At 44.6% G+C, this 27,859-nt stretch overlaps 1 protein-coding gene across 4 annotated transcripts in view; it reads left to right on the top strand.

Moving 5' to 3' along the window:
- ETV6 (ETS variant transcription factor 6) overlaps positions 1 to 27,859 on the top strand; it is a 226,632-nt gene that overhangs the window by 73,162 nt on the left and 125,611 nt on the right. For 3 of the 4 annotated variants that reach the window (XM_036300817.1, XM_036300815.1, XM_036300816.1), the window contains one exon: positions 15,678 to 15,807. The exons of the other annotated variant lie outside the window; for it this stretch is intronic. In XM_036300817.1, the coding sequence (XP_036156710.1) occupies positions 15,678 to 15,807 (130 nt within the window). The remainder of the gene's footprint in view (positions 1 to 15,677; positions 15,808 to 27,859) is intronic. 4 annotated transcript variants of the gene reach the window in all.

Genomic DNA, 27,859 nt, shown 5'->3' with positions numbered 1-27,859 from the left:
CCACCTACCCCAGGCTCCCTGACATGTCACCTTGTTTTCCTTCTTCCCCCTCTGTTTAATTTCCGAGGTCACAGAAAAGGTTACAAGTAAAGGAGAGCAAGTACACGGTGAGTAGGTTCTGATGGAATAATCATACCAGACTCTCTTCCTAACAATTCACATGAGGCCACGCTGCCCCTGAGTGCTTATGGAACCAATTGGGAAGGAGGTGTCATTAACAAAGAACCAGTTACCTCCATGCAAGAAATGAAATGTGTTCATTATTAGAGCAAGACGGGCACCTTCCCCACCCCTGCCCCTGTGCTCGATGGTACTGAGGGATTGATCTGTAAATCCAGGTGAAGCTGGCGTTGAAAGCCGGCCGGCTGCACCTATTGTAGTGGACAGCCGGAAAGCCACTTGGTGTTTCATGTGGTCACTAGCATGTTACTCAAAAGAAGAAAATGCAACTTTTCCCTTTGGACAGACTATGGGTCTTCATGTTACAGAAATTACCTTGAAAATATCTCTCATTGTGTATCTCTACCCAGTCTGGACAAATGGATTATCTGGTCATGTCAGGACATGCAGACCTGGCAGTGGCCACTTCTCCTACAAGCAGCATCTTTATAAGAATCGAATCTTTTGATTACCATCGTCTCATTCCCTCCGCCCCCCTTGCTTAAAACCATGATTTGTAAAGGCACTCAAAAGCGATTTAAGCTCTATAACAGATAATAGTTTTACATGAGCATCATGTCTTTTTTCACATAGTTCTCTATGTAATTATGTGGTATCTTGAGCCTACCACAGATGGAGCCATGAAGCCATTTCAGAAATGACCGTATCTATATGTGTGTATGTCTGTATGTCCTTAAGATCTGCCACATGCTGGCACATACACTTGTCATTGATAGTTATTAAACTATGCGCCAGGCTCCATGCTAACTTTTAATGTATTATCTCCTTCAGTCCTCACAACCTTTAAAGTAGAGCCAGTGTTATCCATTTTATAGATGAAGCTATAGCTCTTATCCACCACTCTGCACTGCTCAAAAATATATTTAGAAATGAAGAAATCTAGGGGAAAGGAAAACATGTTCCCTAGATTCTAGTGGTGTGTGTGTGTGTGTGTGTGTGTGTGTGTGTGTGTGATAATACGAAACTTTTGTCTCTGAAATGAAACTTGAAAGGCTCCATTCCTCATCTTTTCCTCAGTAGGAATGGGCAAAATGTCGTGGTAATTTATGGCATGTGTCCCAAAGGTGGCCCTTGTAGTGACACTAATTCCTGCTCACAAGCCTCCAGTTCCACATGTTCCAATGCTTATCTGCTGGTTAATCCACTTACCCCCTCTAAAGGCATTTGAATGCCCACCAACATGCACATGGCAACTTCTACACTAAAATACCTTCGAGATCAGCACAGAATGGAGGTTATGGACCTCCAATTAATCAAGCCTTGCTTCTTGATGCAGGTGGCAATTAGGGCAAGGGAGCTGGTCTTTGGACTACTGCTCAGTGAGATGAGTTGGTGTGTCACCTAATGTGATTTCTGGAGTAGTATGGGGTAAGGCTGAAAAAGGGTACACCCATCCCAGCACTCAAATATCCATGTAAGTCTGGTCCCCTTCAGAGTTTCAAAAGTAGTCACTTACAAGACAGTTGTACACGCCTTGCTTGGTGTCATGGAAGGAAGGACCTAGGTTTTGTTGTCCAAAGGCTCTGGGTTCAGAGGCTGGCCTGCCACCTATTAACATTATGCAAGTTATATAACATTGCTGAATCCCCAATTTCTTAGTCTTTTTAAAAAAAATGGGAGTTAAAATGTACGCTTATTTGATTGCTGGGAAATTTAAATGAAATAATATATGTGCCTGTTACAGAAGAGTTAACTATAAATAATAGCTCATTTTCTTTCCCTTTAAAGTCCCCCCCTTAGACTTGAAGCTCCTTAAAGAAGATACTTTTTTTCTTACTTTTTTTTTCTTATCTCTATATTCTTAGCGTCTAGCAGTGCCAAGCAGGTATTGTTTGAGTCAAAGAAAACGCTTTTAGGAAGGTCTTCAGATCATTGTTTCACTCACCAGTGATCAGTTGTGTATCTACAGTGTATCAGGCACTGTGCTAGGGGAGTGGAGTCAGTAACATAAATAGACTCTGTCACCACCTTTTGTAAGTCCAGCTGGGAGAGAAATACTGCATGGGTAATTAGAGTAATGAACAACTTTGGTCCTCGACCTGAGTTTTAAATTTAGAAAATCGCCAACATCATTTGGCGTCAAATCTGATGAGTAAGGTTTTTAGTCAGATAAAAGAAATAGCAATAAGCCATTATTTGTAACTGGCTCTGAAAGTCCTAAAAGAGGTGTTTCTGGAGTACTTTGAGGAATGATGGCATCACTGGAATAAGTGTAAGCACATTATAGAGCATTTTTCTTGAGAGGCAGCAGAGTGAATGGGGTGAGATCGTAGTAGGTAAGGTATTCCAGGAACTTGGAACCACCTGGAATAGGCATAAGACAAGTCAAATAACTGGCTCATCGGGCAGTGAATGTGTCACCTGGAGAGAAGTGGGAGATGGGGTGGTGCTGGCAGCTTGTAGCAAGATTTGTGTGTAGATGGTTGGACTTAAAACTTTGTCAATAAGTCACTAGATGGCCCTGGGGGAAAACACAGGACAAAAGATGAGTTTGTGTTGGCAGTAAGAAGTGCTGTGAGATTGTCTAATGAGGCTCCTTCATTCATTCAGCAAATACTTAACAAGTGGTGCAGTGAGCCAGCAGGCACTGCTCAGGCACAGGGATGTGGCGGTGAACAGGACAGCCAAGGTCCCTGCTCCTGGGGAGTTTTCTGCTAATGACAGCCTTCGCCCCTGGGTGAGTAGGAGGTCTTGGACTCCAGTGTGGTTTGGGGGTCTGAGGGGAAGGGGAAAGCGAGGTAGGCCCCCAACTGTGGATGTGGACACAGGAACATCAAAGTCCAGGCTCCAGCAAACCATCGATCTGGAAACAAGGAACTGAAACTGAGGCCTAGATCCAAACTCAAGGTCAGGGTCTGCTGAGAAGGTCCGGAAAGCACAGACTGGGGAGGCTCGAGGAGAGGCAGGAGGGGAAGCCCTGAATGGGGTACCCACCGCTGAGCCCATGGGTGGGGAGGGAACTGCTTACAGCTGTGAGTCAGGATGATAGAGTTGAAAACCTATAATCAACTGTAAGAAGTTTTCTAAACACCTCTATTGAACTAGAAAGTGTTTATTGACAGTGAGTGGTTTGAGATGAGTGGGATATTTATTTTGGTTTTAGGATATTCAGAGTCATGCAGAGATTTTCATCTTATCAATATTTGTCCTGTCATCTTGGCCTAACACCCGCAAGGCCAGCTTTTGAAGGGTACACTGCTTTATTTTTCCAGTCTCCATGTCAGGATTGTTGTTGAAACCACTGGTGAGGCTTGACTGGTGATACTCTGGCGTGATTTTATGGCGTGGTTGGCGGATTGCTTTCTAAGGATGCAAAGAGAATTACTGCCCAATCAAGCAGTTTCAACACTTGCGTGAATATCAGATGATAAAGCCATATTTGTGTCATGGTTCTGTCACTGTTTTAGAGTTGTATTTTGCTTAAAAGAAGAAGAAAAAAATATTAATAACATCTTAATGCTTCAAACCTGTGGAAAAAAATTTTTTAGAGGAAGAAATTGAGTCTTTAAGTTCCAGTGGGTTTTTTTTTTTTTGAGATTGTTTTTGCCAAGGAATGAATAAATAAGTCAGCAAAGACCCTCAGTAAGCTCTCCTCCCCCTTCAGAGCCACTCTGCACACAGACTTTACCATGACAACCAAGAGTTTCAGCAACATTATAGGCAGAAGGTAGCTGGGGACAGATGACAACTTCGGGCTGAGGACCGCTAGCTCCCTCCAGAGAAGTTAGGTGATTCTTTCAAGAATCTTGTTACTCCTTCAGCCTCAGTTCCTACATCTGTCAAGTGGTTTTGTGCTAGTGCTGGTGACATGACCCCAGGGTGTTAGGAGCATATGTCATTGAAAGACCATAACTGTCTTGATTAAGACCCTTAGCAGCCTCTTTACTAGTTTAGGGTTCTAAGATTTTATTAAGAAGTTAGCTGCTTGGAGTTCAAAGCATTTCTTTAAAAAATTACAATCAGGTGATAGTTCATTGTGCAAAAACAGAGACCTAACCACTAGTAAGTACCAAGGTTACTTTGAGGAGAAAAAAGCCCTACAAGTCGCACTCGCCCCCGTAGAGTGGCACAAAGGCAGCCCTGACAGCCAGCTCGGGGATCGTGCTCCTCTTCTAGAGAAAAGCGACTGGATGGGGATTCATTCTTGAGCAGGAGAAGGGCGTCTGGGGCTTGAGCACAGGACAGCCTTCTGGGAGGGAGAAGGGGAAGGAAGGGCAGGTCAGAAGTGGAATGGGTTTCTATCCCTTCTTGCTTCTCCTTCATTAACCTTGTCTTGCTCCTGCTACAAGTGCAGCTAGTGCTGGGCACACGGGCTCCATGAGAAGCTACAGGAGGAGATGCTAATCAGTCTTCCTGGGGTGGGGATGGGGGAACTCCAGAGGCAGTTGGGAAAGAAGAGGAACCATAGCAGGCACACCTGTCTGAGCGGTTTGTTCATATATTGGCCAGGTAGTCACCGTGTAGGAACTAGCCTGAATTATACTGATAATCTACATTTTATGGTTAAAAGCAGAACAATAGCAGTTACTCAGGAGGGAAGGACAGTTGGCAAATTGATTTGAAAAGTGTCTAAAAACCTATTGTGAAAGATAATCATTTCATGTGTATCCTGACTTACTCTATTATTTCTGTCTTGATTTAAAACAGTGATTCTCAGCCTTACTCCTCTGCATATTGAAATCATGGGGACGGGGGCGGGGGGGCTTTAAAAATATTGGTGCCTGGATGATTTCCTTGAATGCTGGGATTATTTTTTTCCCCCTTAAGATTTCTTCAGATGATTCTGGGGTGCAGCTAAGATTCAGAATACCTGATATAAAATGTGTGTTTCCTAAATTGTTAGCTGGTCCTGAGTTCCTGAAGTATGTGGAAATTCAAGCCTATTTTTTCATGTACTGTTGAGCACTAATTGTTTTAACGAAGGCAGGGATCTTACGTAACATAAACTATTAAATAGCATTAACAACAGGACTACAAGAGTGCCAGACCTCAGATTCCTTATTACTTCAAGCTGCTTAACATTCTGTTAATCACTGGTGTTGTCGTGCATACACATACTTTTATTTCCTGTCATTTTTAGAATGGTACTGATGCTGATGGCATTTTTCATAGTAATATTCACGTTGTCAGCAAAACTAGTTTTCAGTAAACAGTTGTCAACAATGAAACTCCCAGATCTTTCTCACTGTGACCACAGAGAGCTCCTATAAAGAATGTTGGTCTAAGAATCAGGGAATTTCTATGATTTTTGACAAGTAGAAGTAGAAATTACATGCCAAGATGGTTCTTACTTCTGGAAAAGTTTTTCTAAAAGAGGAATCGCAGATGTGTGACACTCTTAATCAGGACTTGATGTTGTTTACGTTACTTTTTAGAGTGATGGAGGTTGGGGGGAAAATAATCCAGTCAGCCCCAATTCCACAGTCAGTCATATAGTGAGGTCATTGTCATCTTCAGTCTTTGTTTCAATGAAATTAATTTCTCATTTTACACCCTAAAGACAAGTTTAATTATTAAAGCACACATACAAAGCAGTGCTTTATTTGAGACGTCTCAATTCCTTATAATAAAATGCCTCACATTTATAGAGAGCCTTCGTTTCAAGAAACTCTCAGTATTTCATAAGCTTCACCTTATTTATCCTTACAATAGCATTATGTGGCAGTAAAGGTGGGAATTGTTATGCCATTTTCTCAGACAGCAACACTGAGGAGATGCTGACTTCTTTTACTTTGCCTTTTAAGCATAGTGCTCTCCTATGGCTTTATTGAAAATTATCCTGGTAGTAAACATTTTGCAGAGATATAAATCTTTTCCAGATTGAATTTGCGCTTGTTACTCTAGGTAGAGTTTACAAGGCTTTTTCTATTTGTATTTATTTCTCAGCCCGAGGCAACCCAGGAATTATCTGATATATGTAGACTAAGGGGCTTTGTTCAATGTGAGCATGGTAGTGGTTGTAACCCGGCCTCTTCCTTACTGATGCAGGGGGAGGGGGCATCTCCTGGTTCATTGGAAATGGGCTGGATCCACTTAGGACCTTGTAGGACTTCGTGCAAACAGCTTCATTGGGGCTGCCATTTTAGAGACTTTATTCAGAATTTTTGTGGATTACCCTCAACTGAATTAGAATGTAAATCTTGCTCTGGTATCAAAGTTTTTAAAACCTTCTTATCAGGCATGTGGGCCATTTAAGCTATAGACATCTTGTGAAGATAAATCACAGGGCAAAACCCTTTTTAGTTTGAAAGGAGGTCTGAGTTGGCTCTCCTCCAGTCATCCCCAGCAAGCAGCTAGGGTTGTGGGTTTGAGCTATAGCTTCTCTTAATCTGATGCTCTTCCTTTTACAAGACTTCCAGATACAGTCACCCAAGAAAGAGATGAAGATGAGCAAAGCCCAGAGTGATGCTGTAACAGAAAGCAGAAAGCTGCTAGGGGTGGGGAGTGAAGGGTTTATCAGGCAGAAGAAGGGAAGGGAGGAAGAGAGGGAGGAATGAAAGCACAGGTTCAAAGCAACCCTTTGGGCGCCTTCTGCCTGTGGGCTCTGCAGAAGCCTGGCCCCCATCCTTTCCTTTGCCCAGTTTTTAAGGTCCCATGATTCCCCGGGCTGGGGACACTGCACTGTAAATTCTGTAGGAGGGCAGTCACGTGGCAGGTAGAACATGCCTGGAAGGTATCTCTCCTTTGGGGGGAGAAATTGAGAAACCTTTCTAATGACACCCTTGATACAACTAAATAGTAACTCTCAGTTCATTACCCGTTAGCCTAAGGCAGGAACACCGCTGATTGGCTAATTGTAATAGCCAAACCATGAAAGGGAATGGCATTAATGGAGGAGAAAGCAGCTAATAAAGAGCTGTGCTTGGTCACTTTTGTTGAGCTCAGGATGTAAGCCGCTGTTAAATTAAGTACCTGTTTCTTCTGCTATTAAAATTAGGAAGAAAGGATGTAGTGACCCTCTTTCAAAAGGCTGATCAAAAGCTTAGGGGCATTTTTGGAACAATCCAACGGCAAGACTTTATTTTCCCCGGAAGTAATGCCTGCTGGTTTTGCGTAAATAAAATCACACCACCTTCTTACACTGCGGTGACCCGCTGTCAGCAGGACCTGCACTTTCCCGGGGGCTTGCAGGAGTGGTGGTGTGTGTTGCTGTGCTCACGTAATCTCCACTTGGAGCGAAAGCAATCATCTGCATCACTTCAGGGATTAGGAGAGTAGTCGGGGGCATGGAGTGGCACACGTTTAATTGTCCGACGCAGGTCCAGAGCCTGTGCCGTGACCTCATCTCCGTCAGCATGAGGTTCCAGCCAAATGAGCTGAGCACCCTTCAAGCAAAAACCATCCCTGGAAACCACAACCTGGCATCAAAAGGAATCACAGCTTGAGATTCTGCTTACTGTTCATGTCAGAAATGTTTAAGAAAATCAGGGAAAAAATCCATAGCATCTCAAGGTTGGAAAGGATCTTAATTAAAATGTGTTAAAATTAGAACAATAAAGAAATCTACTTCAGTTTTTTAAAAAATAGTTTTTATTGATTTCAGAGAGGAAGGGAGAGGGAGAAAGACATAGAAACATCAATAATGAGAGAGAATCATTGATCGGCTGCCTCCTGCACACCCCCTACTGGGGATCGAACCCACAACCCAGGCATGTGCCCTTGACCGGAATCAAACCCGGGACCCTTCAGTCTGCAGGCTGACGCTCTATCCACTGAACCAAATCAGCTAGGGCGCTACTTCAGTTTTTTTGCCTTGAGGGTTTGTCTTTAAAGAATCCTAGGATCCTGTGAGGGGACTCTGGGATGAATTGATGGAGAAGGAGACCGTGGTATCCATGTTTTGTTTGGATCTTCTCCACCCACACCGTGACCTTTGATTTGCCAGGAGATATAAGATTGCATAGAAGCAGAATCTTAGAGTTTTATGGCACCTTCAAGTTCCACCACCTCACCTTAGTGCCTTCCCAGTGCAGGAACCTCTTGTAGAGTCACTTTCTAGCCTCAGCTTAAACCAGGTTTTGGGGGAACAATAAGTCACACCTAATTCCAGAGCACAAGTATTTGTTGCTGCCCCTGTCCTCTGAGATGCTTCCGGTCAGCCCTAACTCTTCCTTACCTGAGTCCTTCTCATGTTTGAAGACACCTACAAGGATCCTTTCAATCCTTTTCCCCCACAGACCACACATGCCCTCAGTGCCTTCATCCAGTCCTCATTTGAGAGACTGGGAGCCTCATCTTCAGGCTGTTGGAGAAGCTTGTTGGACTGTGGCCATGGTGATTTCTGGAGGCAGGCTCAGCTCCTTCTTAGTATGGACATCTGGACACTGCTGGTTCCAAATAATGTTGACAGGAGCCTTTCCTTTTAACTGCTCTGGTTTGTCTCGCCTGTATGCTTCGATTGGGTGCGCTTTAATAAATGGGAAGGGGTTGAGGAGGGGAAATGTATTTGTTATTGTTAAGGAAAATTTTATAGGTAAAAGTAACATATTTTTACTGAAAAATTCCCCAAGATGAGATATCTATGCAAGGTGAAGTCATCCTATGCACAAGAAGTCTGTAAATGCCCGTTGGCCCTGCTGCTCATGCCCACAGGTAACAAACACATCCCTGGATGGATTCTAACGGCTGCACCTGCTCAGAGCTCATGCTGGGAGAACTTCTCCGGGACATAGCATTTGGTCCCCTTCTTTCAGCCATTGTGGATTGGCTGGCACTTCTTAAATGTCATTTCTCAGTGTTCCTCTTTGTAACAAGTATCCTATTTGCCAGGCTGGTGACTTGCACAAGTTGCTCAACCCCTGTGAGCTTCAGATCAGGTTCCTCATGTGGAGTGGAGATAATGAAGCCTTCCCTACAGGGTTATTGTGAGTCTGAAACAAAGGCTTCATGGGAAATACATTCCAAGGGTTCTCTTAATGCCTGCTCCTCTTCCTGCAGTGATGGTATTGTCCAACTAAGACTGGGACACATGGTATTGTGCATGAGTACTGATATGTACTTATGGGTAAGCATTTTAAATATTTGGGCCATCTGGGAAATTCTAGGAGTTATGGTGGCAGAATTCATAACAGCTAGTATAGACCTGGTCTCCTAGTGGACTGATGAGTGCTGAAATATTTCATAATGATCATAGAAAACCTTAATTGTCTTTTATAGCAATGCTTGATTGCTGGGTCTATCTTTTTATTCATTTTGCTCATGTCGATGTACATAGATAACATTGTTCCATGTAAAAGGAAGACTTAAGATGCTTTGACTTACTTGTATCTATTTCACAAACACAATACCCTGCCTTCTGATTTTAGGATATAATAGGCCAGGGAGGTGAGGAAAAGGACGCTTTCAGGTGTAAATCTTTAGGAATCTGCATATTTCAGGTCCTGAACCCATCTTCTTCTATGTCCAAAGCAAGAACATTCCTTAAACTGGTGAAGCTGTGCTCCTAGGAAGATGCCCACAACAGTGTGAATGTGGTTTGTTGGGCACTACCCCCACTGCAGGGCTGAATGGGTGTCTGGGCAACCAAGAGAGGAAGCTCTAGAGACCAGGAATATATTTCCCATCCATCTGATTTTTACAGGGTACTGCCATTCCCCCAGTCATTTCAATCATGTTAAAAGCCAACGACGAATTGGGTTGTAAAAACCTAATGCCTTGAGCAGCCAGCCAGAGCAGGGGTGGGGAATGTCTGGCCCTCGGGCCGTATAAGGCCCTGGAAATAATTTGGTCTGGCCCTGCCAAGGCATTAGGGGTGAGTTAATTAAATGTTTGGCCAAATATATAGCAAGCAGGCTAATTTTTAAGTTGATAATTTTGTATGGCCCACGAATGATGTTATAAATATCCAAATGGCCCTTGGCAGAAAAAAAGTTCCCCACCCCTGACCCAGAGGGATGTTGCTCTCCGGGGAGGAGCTGGCCACTAGAAGAGCTGACTGGGGATGCTGGGTTAGGTGTCTTCTGGAGCCTGCATGGGATGGAAAGATAGCATTGCAACTGCACTGCTGTGATTTGATGGCCCTGGTTTTCTACTTCAAAATTCCATTGAACACCTCAGTTCCTAAAGTGTATCCCAGATCTTCAGGTATACTTTTCTGGGGAGATACCCAACAAGCCATGGTCTGTGTATACAGTGTACTAGTATATTATCTAAAGAAGACCCACAATTGCATTTTTTATCGAGTTCTTTAAGTTGATCTTGCTAAATTTTGGGATAAGACAAAATATTGAACGTAGTTATTCATATGAATAAAATCGACATTCACGAGTTTAGGTTCCTATATATGTCTGTTTGTATCCATGATGCCAAAAACCTAGAAAACAGTGCCACTCAAATTTCAGTCTTGCACATTTTTTGGTGATGTGTTAATGAAAGCTTATTTAAAGAAAGCCAAAGCCACCACCTTAAATCATTTTGGAGCCAGAAGAGGGTACTTAAGTAAAAGTGTATTCAGACTTCAGTTTAGCAAATCTCAATAAATAGCTTCCCAGAGAAGAGATTTCTCCTGTTCAGTGTACAGGAAACAACTATAATACAAGCATCAGCTTTCCTAAAAACCTTCAGGGTGGAAAAGAGTCCTTTCCTCCAAGTATTGAATGTCATCCATGCGACTGTTGTATCTCCGGTGCCTGCTGTTTTCCATCTTGTCCGGGTTGATGAATTTGAGCGCATGCATGAGACACCAAAGAGCTGCAGGATACGAAGGGTACCTGTGGCATTTTTGCTAGCATTCCCCAGCAAATGGTCATGGTCACCGCTGTTTCCAAGACACTTCCTCTTCAGTGCTCTACACAGGCTTCAGAGACCATCCCTGGGTAACCCTGGCATTTATAATGGAGATGGGACTAGTTTTCTAAATGGGTCCTAAACCAAGGACAATCTCAGCTTTGCAGTAGAGGAGTCTTTGAAATGACCTGCAAACCATCTTTTAGCAAGCACAACCAAACTTTCTTTTGGCTTTTCTCAATTTCAGAAATGCTTGATCTTTTTTTATTCCCAGGAAGTTAACATTTTACTAGTAATAAGCTCTGTATTTCTTAACCTTTCAGCCTCATCAAAGAATCAATGGTGTAAAAGCAAATACATAAGTGCACTAGGGGGATCCCCAGGATTTGATTAATTTTGAATAGGAAAGACTTTTTGGTAATGAGAATATTTTTCCACTCTTCCATACTATGCAGCCATGGGTTAGGGGATGGGGAGAAATGCAGTGTTTCTACTTGGCACATAATGCATAAGCTTGTTTTACATGATAGTCACAGGTTCCTAAGCACTCAATTTAAAAATGAGCAGCAATGCCCTGCCGACGTGGCTCAGTGGTTGAATGTCAGCAGTTCGATCCTGGTCAGGGCACATGCCCAGGTTGTGGGCTCAATCCCCAGTAGGCAGCCGATCGATGATTCTCTTTCATCATTGGTGTATCTGTCTTTCTCTACCTCTCCCTTCCTCTCTGAAATCAATAAAAATATGTTTTAAAACAAACAAACAAATAAGTAAATAAATAAATATGAACAGCATTAACTGGGTACCTGTCACTGGCCCTCTGTGGTTGGGGAAGGAATGAAGAAGGGGAATAGAACTCATTCTGGTTTTAGTAGTTGTGCTTATAGTGACCCTACTCAATATTCCATTACATTTTTTTAGGGGAAAAGCTTTCTATAATAGTAAAATTTACATTCCATCTTTTGCCTAAAACTATCTTTAGCCTCATTTTTTCTTTTCAGAGCTCGGTGCAGCTCTTCCTCCCCCCACCCACTCTTCTCACGGATATTACAGTTGGCCTTGGAAATGGCAGGGCTTCCCTTTTGATCTGCAGGTTGGTTTGATAAGTTGTGTCTGCAAATTTGAGAGCAGCCCGTTGTTTTTTTCAGCACCTGAACAATAATGCAGCCACATCACGGCCCTTGTAGTCACATCATTGACCTCCTCTGGCAGTTTATCCCCCTACAACACTTGAATGCACCCATACTGTCTGCAGCGCTTTAATTTAATTAGACCAGTGGTGATAATCCTCTTGGGAACATTGTTATCCCCTCTGTAATCATAAAGTGAAACACCTTTGGTTTTCATTGGGCTGGCAGTTTGTTCTAGAGGTGAATGAGCTATAAGCCGGTACTTCGATTTGTTGGGGTCCGACCAGAGAAGCCATTGTGAGAATAAGGAGGTTTCCTTTGTTTGGGAAATGGGATGTTAGTCTCCTTAAGCTTCTCTTTGTAGATGTTTCCATCTGTGGTAGCCCGATTTGTTTCATTTTTTTTCTAATTGATGACAGTATGCTGAATGCTAAGTGCATGGGCTGTAGTAATAGACTGAAAAATCAGGACCACGTGGGTCACCCTAGAGATTAACAAAAATAAAATCAGAGGATTCCAGCTGTATGTGTTGTTCTTTTCGGAAAGGAGCCAGGCACTGGGCTGCATCCTTTCTGGGGTCCCCTGTCTTCTGCTGGCCACTGAGCCCAGGGCCACAGTCGTGTGTGATGACTGTTCGCAAATCACTGGGGGCCCTCGAGGTGCCTTTTGCTTTCTCCTGACTGGTCTCTTCATTGAACCTTTTAAAAAAGAGCTTCCTGAGTCCCAAGTTTATGGCGTCAAAATATTGCTGAGTGGAAGCCTTCATCAGGAACAAGAGAAATTCAGGGTCCACCATCACTCAGTCTCTGGCCTTCTTTTTATAGGTCTTATCATAAAATAGCACAGATGCCCACCCAGTGTGGCTCAGTGGTTGAGTGTCGACCCATGAACCAGGAGGCCTGGGTTTGATTCCCAGTCAAGGCACATGCCTGGGCTGCGAGCTCGATCCTCAGGAAGGGGCGCGTAGGGGAGGCAGCCGGTCGATGATTCTCTCTCATCATTGATGCTTCTCTCTCTCTCTCCCTCTCCCTTCCTCTTCCTGAGATCAATAAAAAACATACTAAAAAAATAAATAAAATAGCACAGTTGTTTTTCACTGTGTGGACATGTCGGAGAAGGTGGTGTAAAAGGCCAGGGCAAGCACCGAAGTGTGGCGTTCGGTGTAGCAGTAGAGACGGGGCCACGCAGAAGTCCAGACTCAGAGCTGTTACAGAGAAAGCGCAGTGCGATGAAGGCACAGCACACTGACCATTCAGCAAGTCAGAGCGTACACCTTTTAAAGGTGGCACCCAGCTCAACTCTTTTGTAAGTAGCCAGAGCTAGACCGTCCACAAAATAAAGTAAAGTCCTTGTGGAGGACTGGGCTTCGCCCCCCTTGCCCTTGGTAGAGGTGGTGAGGGATAAGGAAGCTGGGATGAGGTGGCCTGTCACTCGTAGGGACCAAGTTACTGGGTCTCGGAAGTTTCTCGTGCTTTGAAGGAAAGTCATCGTGTTCTGAAATGCCGTCTTCTTTTTTCTCCCACTCACGCCAACCCATTTTAAAATTCTTTGGCTGCACCAAGTTTTCTTCATCAACAGTTTCACTTCTGCAAAAAAACACTAAAAAAACAGAAAGCTATTTCTGGGAATGAAGTTAACGGTAGATAAGATCTCCAGATATATACTGGGACTGGGGAGGGGAGGAGTTACTTGAGGGTTGAAGTGTATGGAGCATTTGTTACAGACTGTTTACAATGCTTTAAAAGCCTGTTTTACCTTGAAAACCCCCTGAACAGATTTTGTATGTTTCCCATGTGAGTTCATGTCTTTCCTCTTTCACCTCACCCCAAAAACCCCAAACACGAAAAATACAACTCATCCTTAGAGTTGCTCAAATTATGTGTGATGTTTGATCAAGTTCAAGAAAAGTGAAGTTGAAGGTTTCGCCTCTGGGTGACCTTTCAGAGAACATCTTGATTGATACAGAAATGAAATTTGGCATGTCTGTGCCTGCCCTTAGCAAATTCACCAGGAAACTAGGATGTATGCTTAAACAGAAATATTCCAAATGCCCTATTTGCTGGAAGAGGATATCTCAGGGAAGGTGTAGCGATTCCCTTCGGAAATTACAAAAATATGTATATAATCATTTAAAATTGAAACTTCCTACCACAACCACCAAACTTTCCAGGGTATGAACAGAAGAAAAACTTGACTTTGGTTATAGGTCCGGGGGACTCCCCTGCTTCCCTTTGCATATTTGATGAAATAGAAAATGTTAGAGAACTGTCTTTCCAAAACAAACCCCTGTGCTTTATTTTAATCTGTGATTTTTCTTTCACTCCCGATTTCTGTTTTCACCATGGCATTTGACTGATCTTCCTCCCCACCCTCCACCCCCCTACCTATTTTTAGACCCGGTGTGTCCCACTTTGCTTTGCCCAGTTAAACCACAGAAACTAACGGAAGTTATGTTCAGTGTGTATGGCCTGCAAATCAAACCAGTGGATATGCAGATCTAAGATGCAAATTGTACTGCTCTTCTGGCCTATTCGAGGGTTGGTTTCTTGCCATTGTTGGCCATGTTTTAACTTCAAACGAATGATAACCTTTTCCATCCCATCCAGTTGTTTTAATTGACCTAGCAAACACTGCCTGTTTGAATTTAAACGGCGGATCTGCCGAAGCCCCCTCCCCTTTCCTTGTCTTTTGCGTAAGTGTTTTCAGTTAGTCGTTTTCTTAAACGCAGATGATTCTTTGAATCTCTGAAACAGTTCAGAAGAAAAGGAAACATTGCTTCTAGGTAGAAAATGAAGGGACAGGAGGCTGTTAGCTTTACAGATAATTCCTTGCTATGAAGAAAAAAAATTAAACATTGGATATGTATTCTGACTGGTTGTTGTATAATGAGATTGGTAGATAATAGCAAAGTCTTGCTCGTAGATTGATCGAACGAAATCTGGAATTTATAGTCCATCACTTTGTGCTCACCTCTCATTGGGTCTGAGTACAGGATCATACTTGGATTAGACTATTGCCAGAAAAGAGGAAACATGGTTTTAATGTATTGGTGGCATCATTATGTGACTTGGAAAGTCATTTTTGAGAGTAGTCTGTAAAGTCATTCTCTAGGTCAGGGGTGGGAAGTGTTCAGCCCATGGGCCGTGTAAGGCCTTTGAAATCATTTCGTCTAGCTCTTCTAAGGCATTAGGGGTGAGTTAATTAATTGTTTGACCAAATATAGCAGGCTCATTTTTAAGTTGATAATTTTGTATGGCCCGAGAATGATGTTATAAATATCCCAATGGCCCTGGCAGAAAAAAGGTTCCCCACCCCTGCTCTAGGACATACTTTTATCATTTTCTCCGCCTTGTCTCCCCTCTTTACTTGAACAAAACCACTAGTACAGAGAAGAAAAAATGGGCACCCATTGATCCAAGTCCAAAGGAAAAGCCCGATTTTAAACCTTTCCAGAGTTTTGTTATAAATCCCAAAAACTGGAGCTCTGAAATGCCGCAGAATAGTGTCTCTGGAGGGGGCGGGCGGGATTGCTTGGCATGTGCTCCGATGCCCCCAGTCCCTTTTGCTCCTCTCCCTGAGTTCACACCTCATTCCAAGCGCTCACTGTCTTTCCCCCTCCCCTCTTCCTGCCTTTGTTTTTAACAGCAAGAGCGAATTTCATACACACCACCCGAGAGCCCGGTGCCCAGTTACGCTTCCTCGACTCCACTTCATGTTCCAGTGCCCAGAGCGCTCAGGATGGAGGAAGACTCGATCCGCCTGCCCGCGCACCTGCGTGAGTGTTGCGCCCGGGGCGGGGACAGACAGAGGGACAGCCGTCCAGAGGGACGCGGGGTCAGAATGATGGACCGCGTGGAGCTGAGGGGCAGGGCTTCAAGCTGGAGAGGGGCAAGCTGAGCGTGATTTCACAGGACTTCACCCCTCCCCCAGAATGGCTTTCAAAACCTCGAGACTCCTGCCCCGTGCTTCTCTGTTCGGCTCTATGATGTGTTACCCAAACATCTGGGAACGGGCACTAGATATGGCAGAGTCCACTCACTCTCCTAAGAGGCGAGATGAATTTTGGGGGACAGTTAGTCTGTCTTTCTAAATTCACACTAACTCCCCTTTGATATTTTGTTCGGCTTTAAGTTTTGCTCAACTTCTGAGTCAGATTCTCTCCCTGCTTTGCTTTTGAAGCTGTGAGCTGCTCTTCTGGCTTCACAGCCCCTCCCCCCACCTCCCCCCCCCCCGCCCCCCCAGCCTTTCCCATGCTGGTTCCTCTTCTTTCCTGGATCTTATGTGCCTGGGCATGGCTTCTCTCCCCTCCATTCTTCTCCTCCCCTCTCTTCCCTCTCTAGTGCCTGCATTACCTCCGTAGCTTCAGCCAGTTTGCGGCATTTCCCCCAGTCATCTCCCAAATCGTCTCTCCCCCGGCCTCTGCCACCCCCCATGTCTGAATCTTCAGCTGCAACTTGGCAGGGCATTGGGGCCAACACACTTGTGCTGCTGGGCCCGGCTCCAAGCAGCCGACACCTGTCATTTCCTTTTTTGTCTTTCCTGTGCGGCCACCCAGCCCAGATACAATGTGATGGGGGCAGCTGGGGAGAATGAATCACCTGATTCCCACCCTGGTCACGGTGTCCAAGAAAATGCCAGGTTCTCTGGCTTAAATGTTATCCTGAGGGCACAAGTCCAGGTTATGGAGGACACTGGGGGTCACCTTGGCCCTGTCCGAGTTAGTTCCTAATAACTTACATGGTGGCTCGATTGTGCCCGCCACCGCTTTCTGGCAGGGTGCTGCTCCCCAGGTTATTCTCCTCTTGTTCCATCCGTCCTGAGGAGCCCGAAGGTTGCCTGCCGAAGGTGGAGAACAATAGGGGCTGGAGGACGCGGGCTTCTCTTTTCTCTTCCTGTGATAATTCAGGGAATCAGGCGACTGTGGTGCTGGGAGGAGCTGGGGGAACGTTGCTGGCAGCCCCTTCTCCCCCCAGTGAGGATGGGTGCCGGGCTTGTGGACCGTGAGGACTGGGGACCACAAGGACTCTCCCCCTCCCGCTTGCTGTGTCCATCACTGTTTACAGAGCTGCTACATGTTGGGTCAGCACATTCCCCCTTCACTTAGGCAAGGAGGGAAAGGCCTAGCCCAGCCGTGGGCAAACTACGGCCCGCGCGCCGGATCCGGCCCGTTTGAAATGAGTAAAACTAAAAAAAAAAGACCGACCCTTTTATGTAATGATGTTTACTTTGAATTTATATTAGTTCACACAAACACTCCATCCATGCTTTTGTTCCGGCCCTCCAGTCCAGTTTAAGAACCCACTGTGGCCCTCGAGTCAAAAAGTTTGCCCACCCCTGACCTAGCTCCACTCTGCCATCCTCTCCACAATGCACCTTCACAGACCAGATTGGGACTGTACAGGCGCCAAAGTCATGGCTGCAGGCACTGTTGTTCTTGGTAAACCGAGTGCTTTGGCACCATGGCAGCAGACAGGGTTGCAAAAGAAACCACAGCCAGGTAATAGCATCTTTTCCTCCACAAGCTGCCCTGTGAATACTCACTTCAGGATGGAACATACTCGTGCCATGCAGGCCAAACACTCCTTCTACCAAATCTCATTCCCTTCTTCATTCCACTAATAGTTATGGATTACCGGCACTGTACCAAGGACCTTCTGGGTGCTGGGGATACAGAAACGAACGAAGCAGACCACGCTCTTTGTCAGGTGCAGGGAGAAAAGAATTACGAACATTTGTCCCAAACGGGCTGCTGTTTCTTTTGTAGCTTTTTATTCCTGTACGCTGACACATTTCTCCAAGGAGGCCCTAATTCCTGGTTGGTTTCTGGATGCCCTTGCATATGTCAGCTCTTTGACCATAGAACTGCCTCTCCATAGGAAGTTATGGTAAAACAAAACAAACATACACCAAACTGGCAGTCAGGAGACCTTAATTCCTAACTAGTTCTGCTGTTACACCAGCTGTTTGACTGTGAGTCAGTGATTGTAACATCCAGTTTTCCTATCATACCCATTGTGACTAGACAAGAGAATGTCAGCCAGCCCTCTTCCAGATATTATGATTCTCACCTAAGGAATCATTGTCCCTCTGTGAACTGTTTTTTCCACCAACACTTAACTTTTTTCAGGAGTAGACAGTTTTCTTAGTGAGCCACAGCTTACCACTGTTTGGCCAGGCTCTACTGTGGTAATCACACAATCACAGGATCACAATAACTCACAGTACCAGTCACTGTGTGAAGTCCTTTATGTAAATTATCTTGTTTAATTCTCACAGTAATACTTGTAAGGTCAATATTCTTTTTATATCCGTGTCACACATGAGGAATTTAGGGCTTAGAGAATTGAAGCAACTTGACAAGGTCACACAGTTCATAAGAGATAAAGTCAGGATTCAAACTCAATTCTGTCTGACTCCAAAGCTTACATTCTTATCTATTATGTTACCATGTGTGTTTAATAAATATTCTTTGGATGGATGGATGGATGAATTAATTCAGGGTTGGCACTTAATCATTATTTACTAATGTGGCCATAGCGTTGGTTTATGGCTAGAATCTGTTCTTAGGATCAGATGGTTAGATTCTGTAGTCTAGTAATCAGTTAGACCATAGAATCTAACAGTCTGTTCGGAGTGATTCAGTATTCTAACTGAGGACCATGGTCAATCAGTTATTGAATGGTTTGCTTCATTAGGTGGGTGGGTAGGTGGCGGGTGGGTGGATGGATCCCCCACATAGATAATTATGAGATATTGGACTGTATCATATTGCTGCCAACCTTAGAATAGATTTACTTGTTCGAGTATGGATTTGGTCAGGTGATGATTTTGCCTCAATGCCTACTCTCAGGCAGCCCGACTTCAGGGGCCTCCTTGTCAGTCTGCATGAGCCACATTGTGACACCATTAGTTCTGACATCTGGAATGAATCCTCTGAAAGTGGAGGTTCCCAGGCTTTTGTTGTTTGTCTGCAGCTGGGGCTTTCCACACGAGGCTGCAATGCCCTCCTCCCTCTCCCTTTCCAGGACTCCGCTGCCCATCATGCTGTTTGAGAAACATCTCCTGTAGCCCTTAGGAGGGTTGAGGCCATGCTGTATACTGAGAGATGCATCCCAGCTGAGTTTCCGAACCTAAAAGAAAATAAATATTCTAACAAGGGAGTTGGGTTATTGCTGTTTTAATCTGGGATTCCAGACAATTCCCAGTGGAATGCTCATGGAAAGTACGGGGAAGAATCTGGAAGCCAAGACAGCAGCAGGACATTTATGGTATTACGAGGTTGAAAGCATTTTTAGCTGCTTGTTTTAAAGAGATACTCACCAGGCTGGTGTGCCTCAAAGTGGTTTCTTTTCATCATTTATCCCCATTGATCTATAGATAAGCTCTCTTCCTTAACTTTTTCTTTTTCTCCTTTCATTCTTAAATCAATATATATCCTTTCCTGGTTGGAAGGAGGGCAGGGATCATAGTATTTAAGATTCTCTTACTTAGGGTTTCTCCCCGTTTTGTTCTGCAAACACAGGGCTGTCCTCAAACTGAAGACACAGCGTGACAGATTAGCAAGCTATTGAGAAGTAGAAAGCAATGCCTTTCCTTTTTATTTGCCTGTGACAAATGGAGCCCAGTGTTAAGTGGTGACTGTAGAGGCCTTGAAAGGGGCAGCCAGGGGCATCTGGGCCTAGGAAAGGGCTGGAGAGCCAAGGGGAGAAGGGCCAGCCCCGTGCTGTCCTGGGCTGGCTTCCTCACGCCCCAAACGTGCAGGTGGGTGCCCTTCAACAGCTCCCCGGCAGGTACCTGGACCTTCCCCATTCCATCAGGAGAGCAAACACACACATGTTTACTGAGAAGATAGGAAGAGCTTCTTTGTTTTCTTTTTCTTCCATAAAGGGTGCTGAATTTTTTTTTTAAACTTGAGGATAGATGACTTGAAGTAGAACAGTTAAGTAGAGTAAAACAAAAAGTCCCATTCTTTAAAGGGGACATAAGCCTTCTATCACATCTTGAAAACACTTAAAAGGACCAAAGACCCTCCTAGTTCCTTGACAAGATCACTCTCGATTTTCTAGATAGTGAGGGGCTGTGGCTTGGAGCAAGAGGTGCCTTTTTCTAATTCTTACAAGGGCCCTCATGATGTGAGGGAGAGACTTTTTCTCATTTGTCTGCCCAGAGAGCACTTTTTTTCTAAATTCATGGAGCAGTGAGCACTGACTGAGGGCACAGCACAAGGTGCCTCATGAGGTGGTGCCAGCCCTGTGACACACTTGGCCTCAAACAGTGGTTCAGGGCTGCCCCTCTGATCACAATTAGTGTAGTTCAGCTCAATGGGGCAGAATCTAAATAAATAAATGCGTTTTCTTTATTCTAAATTCCTTGTCCATCATCATTTCGCATTCAGTTGCTAAAATTGCATCTAATCACATAATCGCCATTTGCCCAAAGACTTTGCATCCTGTGATGCCAATTTGGCCTTCTAAAATCCCTGTGAATTGGTATTTAAAAATCGTAACCTAGGAGTCATTCATCATATTTAATAGGGTTACGGTTTATGATGTTGCGGCTTAATAAATAACCGTAATAGCCATTGGGAGTTTTCTAGTCAGAACACCAGAAATAGTCCCTTGGCTCTACTGCCTTTCCTTGTGAATCTTTTAAAATTCTTACATTGCTACTCCTACTTGTGTGTGTTTAATAATTTAATTTAATGCCTTCCTCTGGAAACAGTACCTCTCTGCTGCTCACCCACTTGGCGATTTTGCATTCTCAGCAGACCAACCAGAGTTGAAGACAGTCACGTGACAGGTGAAGCTATATTAGAACCAGGGTGGTAAAAAGAGATGCAACGTCTCTCATTTCTAATCAGCTACAGCAACCAACACTTTTATATGCTTTCACGTTATTTTTGTTCCCAATGAAGAGGCCAAAATGGAAATCCAGTATAATCATAGTGAATATTTTATATTGTTGTAAGTAACAGAATTCATTCACATATACTATCTCACTTAATCAAGCAACATTCCATGAAGTAGATGTTTTATTAACTCTGTTTTATTGATGAGCTGACTGTGGCTCAGATAGGTCCTAATTCACACAGCACGTGAGGAATCTAATGCGATTTCCAAAGTCACCATTTGGCTTTCTTAGGAGAAAACACAATGGCAGAGTCTCATGGGCCTGAAAGTACTGCTGACTATGGGAGTCTGAGCAGCCCTGGGTGCAGGGATGGGAGTAGCTCTCTTGTGAGCTCAGGCTGAAGTTCAATTGATCTATGCAACCAAAGGGACAGAGCTGGTCGTGAAGGCCCCAGAGGGCCAGCACTGGGAATGGGGCTCAACCAGGTAGCCCCATTTCTCTGGCATTTCACCAGGGATGGCATCCTGGGAGCAGGACCCATTTTTCTTTCCTTCTTGCCAAGTGAAAATGCTTGGTGATAATATAATGAACAACATAAACTGATGAACAAAAACAGATCCAGAGACAGAGAAGCATTAATCAGACTGTCAAACCTCAGAGGGAAGTTTAGGGGAGGGTGGGGGTAAGGGAGAGAGAGCAGCCAAAGGACTTATATACAACCATATAGGCCTAACCAGTGGACACAGACCACAGGGGGGTGAGGGCATGTGTGTGGGGGGGGTAGGGGGTAACGTGGGGATAAGGACACATGTGTAATAACTTAATCAATATAAAACAAATAAAAAAATAAAATAAAATAAAAACTGCTTGGTGATAGGAAGGACTTAGGTTTGGACAGACCTGGGCGGGCTTGATTCCAGGGCCACCTCTCTGTATTAGAGATTATTGAACCTTGCCAAGACTCGGGTTTCTTGCAAGTGTCAGAGCTATAACACCTAGCACAGTGCCTGGCAGACAATGGCCGGTAACTCACTAGAGCTCAATTTGTTTCCCAAGCTGGTAAATAGCCTCTTTAGGGGGTGGCTTCTACCATTTTCAAGGGCCAAGAGAAGCATGTATGTCCTTGTTTGTTTCACTAAAGGGCCTAGGGTTCTGTGTACACAGCATTGAGACTGATTTCCCTAGTTCACCGTGAAAATCGGCTTCATTTTATAACCACTCCATATGGTTTCTAGGAGCCCAGTTCTGCTCTGGGGCCCTCCATCCCAGGGCCTTTTCTACCCACCCCATGTCGGTACCCTTCTCTGGAACTGTTTTCCCCATGGCCTTGCCTGATCTGTAAGTCTCCTTCCTCAGCCTCTCCCACTCTCTTCTGAGACCCTCCCCCTGCCTGTCCTTTGTCATTATCAGTGTTCCAAAAACAGCCTCGCCTCACACAGCTGCCTGTGACGTGCAGTGACATCACCAGCAGAGTTGAGGCAAGGACATGGGGAAGAATATTTCATTCTCAGGATCTTGACGAAGCAGTAATGACTTCTCACAGAGATGGCCAGCCATCAGCATTTTGTGTTTTGTTCCCCTCAAGCCTTCCTTTGGGGGCCTTCACTTTTTTACATTCAAATCCTTAAAGGCTGTCTAGTCCTCCAAAAGCCCATGTGGCTGCACCAGGGCCCCGGTCAGCTGCTTCCAACAGCGTGCAGAGAAAAAACAGCCCACAGCAGACCAGCCAGGATGCTTTGGAAGGGAAATTTCCTTTTTGGGTCTGCTGTCTGAAAGAATTTCCGATGCAGGCAGACGTTAATTCCTAGCTCCGTGCTTCCTGATAAGGAAGCAGCTTCAATAAATGCAGCTATTTTTAGATGTCTTTTTTTTTTTTAAGAAATATATAACCAGAGGTCTATTGACCTTTTCTTTCACTTCACGTTTCATACTGTGTTCTGTGCACATTTAAGGCAGCTCTTCCTGCAGAAGCTCTGACAAAGGGCTTTGACTGGGGTGGGGAGCCGTGGGAGGAGGGCTGTCAGTGTCCTTAGGATGCTGAAGTAGATGTGTGGAAGCTGTTGGCAATTGATTGTTCCAATCGGGTGCAGTGAGTTATTGATGTGAGCCCAGGGATGCCCAGCTCTATTCTGGACCCAATATTGAAAGTTTATGACAGACCCAGCAAGAGAGCCATTTAAAAATAAAAGCCTGTGAGAACCCGTTCATCCTATGAGTAGAGACTTGAACAACAGGAAAATAAGAAAGGACATTTTCATTTCTCCTGTCTCCTCTCAACCCTCTCCCGTTGGATTTCCCCAACCATCAGTACCTGTGTGGTCTTTCTCTCGGCATATTAGGGTTCTGCAGAATGAGAGGTGCCTGCCCATACGCTCCGTGGTCGGCCTTATCTGTATCTACACAATCCTACTGGCAAGCGTCATGAAGATTCTGTACGATGTTGGCTTGAACTCTGCTTTCCGAAGCTACTCCCCGCCTCCTCTTTATTGTCTCAGAGCATCGATGGGGCTGAGTTTATACAAATATGGTAAAGTTTCCGTCCTCAAATAATAGATATTTTCTCCCATTTTGCTTCATGCCCAAGTTAAACCTCATCAGTAGCTCAGACTCTTGGAGTTTCTAACAGGAATGACTTTGACCGTTTTGTCCGTATGCTTTTCCGGAGGTGGTTGTTACCAATGTTACTGATGTCACTGTTGCCTGGACATTGCGTCTGTGTTTTGGGGGTTCTTTTCTCTGGTCTCTTCTGAAGCAAGATAGAGCAGGATTTCAGGGTTTTAAACAGTCCCTGGCCACATGCTGACTGTAAATTCCCCAAAATAATTAGTCACCCTCCCCTGATACTTACAGCTTCCATCGTGAGTAGGTGGATTAAACCCCATTCTTTTGAAATTAGACTCTATTTCTGTTTCCTCTAGATCACGGCTAGAAATAGCCTCAAATGGGGCTCTAAGATTTCAGTAATAGAAATGCAGATTGCAGATATGGATACTGGATAAAGAGCTGTGGATGCGTGCTGGGAACAGATTGGACGTCTGGAAGGGAGAGTCTAACCGTGAGGGCTGTGCAGGGAACACGTTAGTTCTCCCATCCAGCTGGGGCCAAGTTCTCTACTCTGGGGATGGGGCAGTAACGAAAATGGTTCCCTGAGGAGGGTAAAGGTTTGTGAGGAGAGATGTCACAACCATTTAAAAAAAAGTATCTAGATGAGTGTTGAAGGGTATGGAATGACAGCATCTTAAGGGGTATCAGTCAGTTTATGGAGCTCTACTTTAGAGGTATCAGTGCCAGGAATTAATTACCCATTTGTTTTCCAGGAGTGGCTTATCTTTGCAAATGAGTTTCTTTTTTTGTCATCATAGCCCACCTGCCAGTTCACAGGAGCTGTGCTCCTCCTGAGGAGCCATTCCCAGGCCGACTGTGTGTCAGACACCACTCTAGATTCTAGAGAATCTCTGGTCCAGTAATGTGTGGAATAAGTGAGCATTGTCATTACTATTCATTGAGTGCTTTGCAGTGCCAGGAACTTTATACATATTATTGCGAAGAGCCACTAACACTGCAAAGTGGATATTAGATCTGTTTTATATCTGAGGATCAATGGCAAATCCCTTGCCAGAGACACACGGAGGGAAAGTGGAGGAGCCACAATTGGAATCCAGATCTCTATGTAGAACCCAGCGCTGTTTGCACTTCACCTTGTTGCTTCTTGAAAGTCTTAGAAACCAAAGGAAATTCTTTCTTTCCAGCTCTTGGTTAGTAGGAGAAAAGCCAAGCCAACAGGTGGATTTTTTTTTCTTCATTTCTTTTCCCCCCACTTATTTATTGGATTTTCTTTTTTAATTTAAGCAAAATTTATGTAAACTAAGGACACATGCTGACTGAAAGACCAAAGGGATAAAATCAGACACATAAACTAAGTTATATTTTGAACTTAGAGGGAGATAAATTTTAAAATTCAGTCCTCTATGCAGACTGTTATCTGCAACATATTTCCAGGTATTTGTATACATTCTAAAGTGTTAGAAAAGAAGATTAAATGAAGTAAAAAGAGGCCCCTGAGGTCCACGATTTCCCATCTTTTTATAAGAGATGATATACCTCCCAGATCACTGTTATACAGTAATACTGAAAGGTGACGTGCTCGAATAGAGATTATATTACTTGGTTCACAAATGAAAGCATTTCACTTTCTAATACGCTTTGTTAATCTGACCTGCTTCGAAAGATTGTCTGATATTCTTGTGCCTTTGTTTACCCACCTGATGTATAGGCTGGGAAAGTCTGCTCCAGGAGAGCAGAGCAGGGAGTGCACTTGTCTGGGGGTCCACCCTCTCTGAGTGTTGGCCCAGCATGGGTACCCCAAATAATGGGGCCACCCCGAATGGTTCATTCTTTCTCCCCGGGCTGTAGTATGCTCATGTTTGTAAAGCCAAGCAGCCCAAGCACATGATTCTCCAGGTTCTTCGAAGCTCCACCACTTTATTGTTCTCTAATTCCAGAAGAGAAATCCAAGGGAGATTAGCAGGGAAGCATTATCTCGAAATGCTAAGAATCATGATCATTCACTTGATTTCAAGCGCTCAACATCAGCTTTTAGTGCAGATGGTGGTATTTCAGTGACACAGGAAATTGTCATCTGTGACAATGCCTCCCTACAAGGAAATTCAGTGCCTACTGCTGTTGGACACTTCCCTATGCAGCCCATGATTGGGATCAGGTACAGAGCCAGCTCCTGGGCCTTGCCTGTCTTCTGAAGGCAGTCCTGGCCAATCATCTCTCTCACCGGTTCCCAGGACCTCACGGCCAAACCCTAGGCCTGCTCCCCTGTTCTCATAGTCCCCCTTCCAGCCTGAGACTCATCTGCGCGTTGGCCCTTTACCCAGTGCATTATGCACAGGTGTGGCTTCTGGCAACTACCTTCTTGACCCCCACTCTAGGATTTGTGGGAATCCCCTCTGCAACTTGAGGCACATTGGCCTTTCCTGTAACCTGTAAAAATGTCAGTCTGCATTTTGCTCCCTCTCTAGACGGTTTCCATGGGGTTTCAGGCTTTACTGAGCCAGCTGATCTGCACGGAGAGGCCACGCCATCCTCCTTCAGCTGGCACCATGGCACATGCACAATTAATACTGCATTCACTAATTAGGGGGGGTGGGGGAAGCACCCAGTTGGCAAGGATTGAAGGCTTTCAGCTTCTAAAGTGAAGGCTTTGATGCTGAGCTTTCAAGTACATTTCTACCTGCCCAGCCAACAGAGAATCTGTGACTCTCATGCCATCCCCTGGGCATGGAAACTCACACCCAAGAAACTATTTCTAAACAGAGGCCCCGAACTAGTTACTCGAGTCACCTACTCATGGCCACAGGCTGTGAAAAGGGGGTGTGGGGTGAGGGAGAAAAGAATTGTCCGAAGCAGCAGCGATTCGTGAACAGAGCTGAGGAGGGCTTTTATTTTGCCTCCTAAAGTAGCTCTTGGGTCACCAATGTCAGGAACTCTTTGTAGAGAAACAAAGATGAGCTTGGTTTACCTTCTCCTTCCTCCTCAGATGCCTTACTTCAGGAAGTAGCCCTAAGAACTGCAAGTTCACAAACCTGTTATTCTGATGGGTTGGAAGGTTCGACGGTCTTGGGCCTGTTTTCCTACTAGATGTGAATAAAGTGGGGGAGAGAACTCTCTCCTTTCCTTTCCATTCTGATTCCTTCCACACAGTTGTTCTCACAGAACTGAACTCCCTCCCACACGTACTCTTTTCACTTCTCGTGTGAAGTAGTACTGAAGCCACCTCACGAAACCCCCTCCCTGCACACAGTTCTTCTTCCCTTATCGGCAACTCCGTCAAGCATTCTGTGCGGGGCTCTGGCTGACCTTAACATTTGACCACGTTTCAGTTATTTACCCAGATATGTTGGGTTTATTTAAAGGTCTTTTAGGAACACAAACGTAGAAATTCTCTAAGAGAGCTATTTCTCACTTGAGGGTCAGGGGTTAGAAACTTTCATTCTCTGATCATTTGGAGAGGAACTTCAGAGACCTACAAACATCTAAACAGATGCAATATTTGTTTGGCCCTTGCCAAAGGAAATTGTTTTCCTTTTGATTCTTCGGCAAAGAAAAATGTTGCTTCAGATGAATCCAAATGAGAGAGAGAAAGAGAGGAGTGAGTTTTGGATTGTCTCAGAGCTGTTATGCCAGAATCTGCTTCACGGAGCTTCTGTGATGATTCCTGCCACCCAGAGTGATCCAGGGAAAGAGCGTGAAGAAATACAACTGAGTATTGTAGCCTGGGCCTTGCACATCCAGCTGTGTAGCAACCTCATGGCTGGTACTTCTTTGTTTGCTGAAGGAGCATTGAGATTCAGAAAGTGTTTGGCTTCTAAACTTCTATTGTCCTGAAGGCACTACCCTGGGCCCAGGACAGAGGGCTGGGGTTTTCTGTGAGCAGGGCCAATGTTATGTTTCGGCAGGGTGTGTGGTCACTTCGTTGCAGTGATTTAAGACTGCCCTGAACTTCAGTATCTCCTACATGAACTGCTGTGGTGCCTGGTATTTCACTATTAACATGTTAAGCACCCAGCCTGTTTTGTCTTCCAGACGGAAAGTATAGTGTCAAGTCACTGGTGACTGACAGGCCGCTTAATGTGTTAAGATACATTCCTGCCCTAGCCAGTTTGGCTCAGTAGACAGTGTTGGCCTGTGGACTGTAGGATTCTGGGTTCGATTCTGGTCAAGGGTACGTACCTTGGTTGCAGGGTCCTCCCGGGCCCGGGTCCTGGTCAGGGCTCATGTAGGAGGCAACCAATTGATACGTTTCTTTCACATTGATGTTTCTCTCTGTCTTTCCCTCTCTCTTCCACTCTCTAAAAATCAATGGAAAAAATATCCTTGGGTGAGGATTAAGAAAAAAAAAGATACATTCCTTTTGGACCAGGCATTAGTTCTACCTAGGTCTACTTTTAAGAGTATAGCATTATGAT

Source organism: Myotis myotis, unplaced genomic scaffold (genome assembly GCF_014108235.1).
Source record: "Myotis myotis isolate mMyoMyo1 unplaced genomic scaffold, mMyoMyo1.p scaffold_m19_p_3, whole genome shotgun sequence".
In the NCBI taxonomy this organism is placed as follows: domain Eukaryota; kingdom Metazoa; phylum Chordata; class Mammalia; order Chiroptera; family Vespertilionidae; genus Myotis; species Myotis myotis.
This window is presented reverse-complemented; position numbering and strand designations above follow the sequence as displayed.